The sequence below is a fragment of the Galeopterus variegatus genome, unplaced genomic scaffold (assembly GCF_000696425.1).
Source record: "Galeopterus variegatus unplaced genomic scaffold, G_variegatus-3.0.2 Scaffold2425, whole genome shotgun sequence".
Lineage (NCBI taxonomy): Eukaryota > Metazoa > Chordata > Mammalia > Dermoptera > Cynocephalidae > Galeopterus > Galeopterus variegatus.
This window is the reverse complement of record NW_007728536.1, coordinates 235,926-243,483: the sequence shown is the minus strand read 5'-3', so window position 1 is coordinate 243,483 and position 7,558 is coordinate 235,926. Positions and strand designations below refer to the sequence as shown.

Sequence of the window (7,558 nt, the reverse complement as noted above, 5' to 3'; positions counted from 1 at the left end):
GATTTACAGTCCCTCCTGGATTTGTATTTTTTGTAGGTAGAAAATCAAGGTTCATTTTACTTTTATATGGCTATGCAGTTGATCCGTCATTACTATAAAGACCATCCTTCCTTCACTTCACTGCCCCGTCATCTTTATCCACTTGTCAGGCGATCGTATGCAAGTGAGATTTTAAAAACTTAATAGGCTTTTTTTAAGAACAGTTTTAGGCTTATAGAAAGTGCAGCGAATTCCTATGTACCCCCTTCCCCATGCTTCTCCCCTCCACACACTTTCCCCTACTATTAAGATCTTGATAGTGTGGTGCACTCATTACCAGTGATGAGACCAATACTGGTACTGTAGGGGAGGAAAAATATCTTTTTCTTCAACCCTTCTAAATTCATGGCTGGAAGCCCTATAACAAAAGACACATTTATAAGAGAAAAGCATACAGATTTATTTAATGTAAGTCTTATGTGACATGGGTGCCTTCATAAGGAAGTGAAGACCCCCCAAAACAAAGTTTGATGTAGGTTTGATGAAGAGTGTGTCTATACTGGAGGCAGCAGGGAGACCCTGAGGACAGACATGTAGCAGAGGAACTGGGGAGTCCTCAGAGTGACAAAGCAGCAAGGCCAGTGGCTGCAGTTCACAGAGAAACCCCATAGGGGGTCTGCACCTGGCTGGACCCAGAGGTGTCCCTAGTGGGGCAGGCCCAAGCTGCCCCCTGAGTGAGCGAGTCAAGAAATGAATAATGTGGTGTCCTTACAGGTCACCCACCATTGAAGAAGCCACCTCTTGCCAGTGTTTTGAATTTTAGCAATTCTGGAAGATGTGTAGTTGTATCTCTGTTGTTTTAATTTGCAATTTCCTAATGAGATATGATGTCGAACATCTTTTCATATGCTTACTTGCCATCTGTATTTCTTTTTTCGGTGTCTGCTAAGATCTCTTGCCCACTTTTTAATTGGGTTGTTTGTTTTCTTATTGTTGAGTTTTAAGAGTTTTTGTATATTTTGGAAAACAGTCCTTTATCAGATACATGTTTTGCAAATATTTTCTTCCAATTGGTGGCTCTTCTCTTCACCCTCTTAAACGTTGTTTGAAGAGCAGAACTCAATGAATGTCTGGTCTTCTACAACGTATCATGTAAGGTGAGAGATGACTCATTTTTTTCAGGAATTAGAAGTTCATTTCATGACATAAACCACAAAAAGTTTAATTGTTACTATTATTTTTTATGTGCAGCTGGCCAGTATAGAGCTGGGGTCCTGGCCCATGGTGTTACCAGCACCATGCTCTAACCAATTGAGCTAACCTGGCTGCCCCAAAAGTTAATTTTATAACCTAGTTTCTACATCTACTCATGACTTTTTTATTTCATGAAACAATAAACAATCACTGGGCACTTCAGCAGTGTTTGTTTAATCATGAATGAACATTAATTTTACCAACAGCTCTAAGATGTTATGTGGAATGATTACCATCAGGGCTCTTTGGCTTAATCTCCTTCTGAATACCTTTAGAGAAAAAAAAAATCTGATTTGGAGAGTTCATACTATGCGTAACCTCGATGGCATGTGGAGCAGGAATCCAGCTCCCATGGTCCACGTGGCATTTTATTCTCCAGCCCTGATGTTCTGAGGAGGCCCAGTCAGTTTGCCAGAGACTTGGACTAAAATGCACATTGTCCCAAGCAGTGTTAAACTCTAGCCTAGAAATTCTGAGCAGTAATGAAGAGGATGAAGGCAGTACATAAGTACTGATATGAAAATCACTATAAAATAGAGTTAGGTAAAAAAAATTGTACAGCACACACACAAATGTTTACATACAAATCATTTGTACAAGAATTAAAGTATATACAATACGTTTATTTTTGGTTTAGTTTAGAATATCTCAAGAAAGATAAACCAGAAACTGTATTCATCCTTCCAGTATAGCAGGTTAGTTATCATTTTGTTTGGGTGTTGCTGAGAGCTGGATTCTGTAGGAATGGGATATTGACTATGTGCTTGGGAGGGACACTTCTAAGAGACAGAAATAATATCCTGTAGGGGAAGAAGCCAAATATGCAGCCTATTTGGCAGTCTCACCTGGGGCTTGCTCTTGTCTGCATGTCAGTTATTCTTCTGAGAATTTGTGGTGTTATTATTTTCACCAATAGTTCTGAGAAGAAAATTATTGCTCAATTTTTATTAATGAATGTGTTTCATTGTTGCTACCACAGTCATTCTTGAAATTCTCTTCTTATGGAAAAAGAATGAATTTCCATTGCAGAAAGTGAGAAAATATCTGTTTCAGGGAATAATCCTCCCATCTTTTAATTTTTTTTTTTAAAGAAGCAGTTACTAGTGCTGTATGTGGATACAGTAGCTGTGCAATCCCAGCTGAGTCACCTCACTTTTCTGAGCTTTGGTTTCCTTAATGTCTCGTATAACACATGTTTTGCCTGTGTTAGACTGACAAATGTGGGTACCAGTAATGATCAAATGAGACAAAGTAGGAAAAATGCTTTAAAACTGCACAGTGCTTTACAAATTCACTGTTACATTATTAAAAGTGATTCTTGGGTGGTGGTGATGGTTACATAACAATGTGAATGTTCTTTATGCCACTGAGCTGTTCATTTGAAAATGGTTAAAATGGTGAGTTTTATTTTTTTTATTTTATTTTATTTTTTTTGGTCTTTTTCCATTTCCGGCAACGGATCGCAACCCTCAGTGTTGCCCCCGTACCGGACCGGGACCGGCAACGGGATCGCAACCCTCGGCGTTGCCCCCGCGCCTCGCTCAGCCAGTGAGTGGGAACCAGTCTGTATGTGGGATCCAGACCCTCGGCGGGAGCGCCTCCGCGCTTCCCAAGCGGCGCACTAGCGCTGTGCGCCACTGGGCCGGCCTGTGAGTTTTATTTTATGTATACTTTATCACAATTAGAAAAAAATTGAAAACTGACTCTTGACACTTATCCTTAGGGTTTCAGGTGCCCCATTTCTTCGGTATGGGCATGTAGTGAAGCAAGAACATTGAGGACCCTCACCTCTTTTATGCTCAGACCTTAAAGAAATTTCTGTTAAAGCTAGGTTGGTGACATGAATATTGGAATCAGAACCAGTTTAGCTGACTGTATCTGGCACACACAAATAAAGATTAGCTCGTGCCGTTATTAGGCCAACTCCTTTTTTTTCTTAGGTGACTAAGAACCCAGGGACCTTCTGACCTTTGTTCATAGGTCACTTTGTCTTAGTTTAAATTTGTTGCTCTTCCATCCACATGGTTCATTTCAAATCCTAAGTGCTGGGGAAGGGGGAGCTAGTGTGTCATAGTGGAAAGACCCTTGTTTTCGGCCCAGCAGGACTGAATTTGAATTCATATGACTCTTTGAGCCTCAGTTTCTTCAATAGCATGGGAGAATAATCCTCTGCATTACTGTGAGAATTAGAGATAGTTAATGTAAAGGATGCAACATATAGTTACTGTATTATTGTTGGTGTTTTAGTTATAAAATGGACAAGATGTGAAAACAAAAGGGCAGAAAACCCTTTAAAAACTTCAAACAGAAAACAGAGGCAGAGAGTGGGGATGAATGGTGGCGAGGGAGGGCCTTGGCTCAGGGCCCCGGGAAGCAGACCTCAGTGTCCCAGCACTCCAGGCTCAGCGTTGCAGACACTGGTTACTCCTAACACCGAGAGCGAGGTCCCGACGGGAACTCCAGGGTCGTTACCTACCCCTACCCTGGCCTGCGCCGGAATCCCCTCTCCTTTTCCGTGTATGTTCTCCCCTTATTTTAGCTACAGGCCAGCTTTGACCCAAGAAGAGTGCCTGAGATACCCTCTGCGGGGCTGGCCCAAGGCTTGACTGCTGAGGTTCGGCCCAGGGCACGGAGGGACGATCCCTCCCCCTGGATCCGCTGCGGGAAGGATGAATGGCATTTTACCTGCCACAGACGCGCGTTCCTAATGCCAAATGGGGCCAGTACAGATGCTCTCCAGCAAAGCACGTCCAGCACCCTGGTTTCCAGTCTGCACTTGAACGAATTGTCTGTCCTCTTCCTCTTCTGCGTGACTGGAAAACAGGCCTCGGTCCCCTTAAATAAGAATCATTGCTTGTCCCAGTGAGTCACCTCTGTCCTCCTGCCTCGGGAGTGAAGTTCACGCTCCAGTGCTTTCTGCGGAGGACTTTTCTCTTCTTCCGCAGACCTGACTCTGCCGTTCTGCTGCAGGGAAGACCTTTCTCGGGTGCTTCCTCTCCCACGTCTTGCGACGTTTCTGAGGCCTGGCCGAGCTGGCGAGCGACTTCCGAGCGTGGAGGAGGCGGCGCGGGAAGGGCGTGCCCGGGTCGGCGGCGGGCGGCGGCGGCGGCGGAGCGGCCGAGAGTCGCAGGAGGCGCCCCGGCCCCGGCTTGGTTCGGGGATCTTCTCCGGCGTAGACAAGCCTTGGGAGCTTGAGCGTGTGAAGTTAGGCGGTTTAGGGGACTTAGTGACGTGATGGTGCCGGGAAAGGGTGGAGCAGGTGAGTGCCTGGTGCCGAGGTGGCTTCTTCCACGGGGGGAGACCCGTAGGGAGCCCACAGTGTGCACTTCTGGACTCGCTCACTCAGGGGGCAGCTCGGCCCTGCCCCACCGGGGACACCTCTGAGTCCGGCCAGGCCCGGACCCCCTGTGGGGTTTCTCTCTCAACCACAGCCGCCGGCCTGGCTGCCTTGTCACTCTGAGGACCCCAGTCCCTCTGCTACGTGTCTGTCCTCAGGGGCTCCCTGCTGCCTCCAGGATCAGGATAGACACACTGTCTCCCGCCTTGACCCCGTTTAGAGATTCCTGAAAACTTTATTTCTCTACTCATGTTTGTTTTCTTTTTCGTTTAGCCCTGGGGCAGAGGGTCCTTGGTCCCACAGCCCACTGCTGCCCCTCCCACCTTGTGTTTTAGGGGCTTCCTTCACCCCCCCCACTCCTCACCCCCTCGCCTGCTCCCCATAGACAACTCTCTAACGATTTACTCTCTAATGCTCTCTAAATTCAGAGATGTATCTCTGAATTTATCTGTATCTTTGCAAAATATATCTCTGTTTTGTGTGTGTACACTATTTTTTTTAACTAAGTGACTTCCGGTGAGTCATTTCTCTGTGCCTCTGTTTCCTCATCATTAAATGGGATCAATAACACGTGATGAGGTGTTTGTGGGGGCTTCAGGAGATAATACTTGCAAAGCACTTACAACAGTGACTGACTGGCACGACTAAGTACCCAGTGAGTGTTTGCCGTTATTACCACATGTTAACACTATGTGTATTTTATTTTGCTCATTCTGTTTCTTGCTTTTTTTTTTTTTAGAATAAACACTCAGCTCTTTAAATTCTGTGTACTGGCCAAGTCCCAGTTTCTAACCACTACATGGTGTTACATGATGTGTAGTCTCCATAAATCCTGTCAAAGGTCAATATAAGAACTTCACTGGTGTGTGGACCCAGAAGGGTTGCTGGTGGCGGCACATGTGGGTACATGATCAGACCAAGTCCTGCCAGCTTGCTTTCCTAAAGCTTCCATTGCCCTCCCTCCTGGCCAAGCCTCGGCCTGATCTAAGTAGCAAACCTTTGCCAACCAATAAGGATAAAGTGGGCGTCTTGTAGCTTTATTTTGCATTTCCCAGGTTACTGGTGCGTGTGAGCAACACTCTGTACACTTTAGCAGTTTGAATATCTGTCAGGGAACTCCGTGTTCATAGCCATAGCTCTTCGACAGAGTTTTTCTTTCTTGCTGATTTGCAGCAATCTTTGTATGTTCTAGATACTGCTGTTCTCAAGGCAGATCCTGGGGACACAAACGTGAAAGATGCAGCCCCTGCCGTCATGAAGCTCACAGCCCGGGACAGGAAATAGTCACAAAACAGTGGGACAAATGCTGGGATGGAGATTGTCCAGGGTGCTGGGGAAGCGTCAGGAAGTCAGGGAGCACTGAGGATTTAGCCACTAAAACGATTTCATTTGGTGGTTGTGCTCTTGCTCAGACTTGACTGGACAGAATCAAGTGTCAGTTGACGGCATTGATATTACAATGTCACCTTTTCCTAGTCCTCTAAGGTGAAGAGGCACTTGCAGACAACTCATTCAATCCTGTTAGCTATAAGATGGGTCCCTGCCCTCTGAAAGCTTATATTCTATTTGGGGAAAGACAAAAGACAGTTTCAAAGAAGAGAGATCTTGATTTTCTTTTCCTACTTTTAATATCAGAAAACATTTCAACTAACTTGCAGTGTGAGGGCAGGGGTTTGTATGTCTGTTTTGTTACTGGTACTTCCCCAGGGCCCAGCATTGGTGAGGGCCCCAGGATGTGCCTCTTTGGTAAGATGGGCTTGGCCTTTTGGGAGGAAGGCTTTTGATTTTAGAGTTTTTTAGGCTGCTGAGGGTGGGATCTGGTGGCTTTGGGGCCACAGAGATTATCCTTGGGTAAACCATGAGATTTAGCAGTGGCAGTTAGCAGACACTCTGAGAGTTTGCTGAGTGCACCACAGTGTCCAGGTCTCAAGGCCTCTCACAGGTTCTCAATCTATATTTATTGAATGAAAAAGTAAAGTTTCATTTCATAATACAGAAAAATCTTTAAAATCCTGAAATATGAAAAGAAAGGGTTCTGAGTTATCATCCAGTCCAACTTTCTCACTTTGGAATGTGGAAATGAGGCCCCAAAGGTAGAATGACCCATCCAAAGTCACGCAGCCAGAAGCAAGGCTCAGGTGGCCACACTCCCGCGCAGAGTTCTCGGCCTTTCCTTTGCAGCTTTAGAAGGATCCGCTGCTGCTCGTACCACTCAGAGGCCAGCCCTCCTCTTCAAGCGTTTGTGAGTCAGAAGTTTCGAAAACAGGAAGTACAGTGGCTGTGCCTTCATTTCATTGGTAGCACTTGTTTTAGATGCACGGACAGGCAGTGAAGAGGCCTGTGGAGAAAGTGCTGCCATTGTGACAGACTCTTTGGTAAGCTTTGACTCTGGTATGGTCAGCTGGGCCTTTTGGGAGGAAGATCTTTTGGTTCTAGAGTTTTCTAGGTTGCTGAGCTTGTGATCTGGTGGCCCCGGAGCTGTGGAGGTGATCCTTGTATTTGAGTGTGGATGGGGAAACCCTGAGATTTGGCACTGGGAGTTAGCAGTCCCTCCAAGAGCATTGCTGAGGGCCCTGTAGTTTCCAGACCTCAAGGCCCCTCCCTCTTCCTTTTATGTAATCCTGGGGGTTTCTGAAATGCTCCAAGTACAGCTATCTGTACAAAGCCTTCATCCTTATCACAGCCAAATTTTCAAAGAATAGAAACTGAAATTTATATCTTCCTTGACTTTGCTGTTGTGGCTATCCATCAACAATACGGATACCACCAACACACACATCCACTCACACACACATCCACTCACACACACACATCCACTCACACACACATCCACTCACACACACAAACACACACACACACAAACACACACACACCATGTAGCCCTAGTAATCCAATTATCTATTTTTTTGAGAAATTAAAAAGATACAGACCAGTCCAGAGAATAATATAGTGGGAAGCGTAGATGGACAAAATCAGAGATCTGTACTC

General features: G+C 45.5%; 1 protein-coding gene across 1 annotated transcript in view; it reads left to right on the top strand.

The window, feature by feature from the left end:
- Window positions 1-4,431: 4,431 nt before the first annotated feature.
- The window catches only part of CASP8 (caspase 8, apoptosis-related cysteine peptidase), a 29,935-nt gene continuing 26,808 nt past the window's right edge, over window positions 4,432-7,558 (top strand). Inside the window, exon 1 of the mRNA XM_008581651.1 lies at window positions 4,432-4,492. Within this exon, the coding sequence (XP_008579873.1) occupies window positions 4,468-4,492 (25 nt within the window). The 5' untranslated portion in view covers window positions 4,432-4,467. The remainder of the gene's footprint in view (window positions 4,493-7,558) is intronic.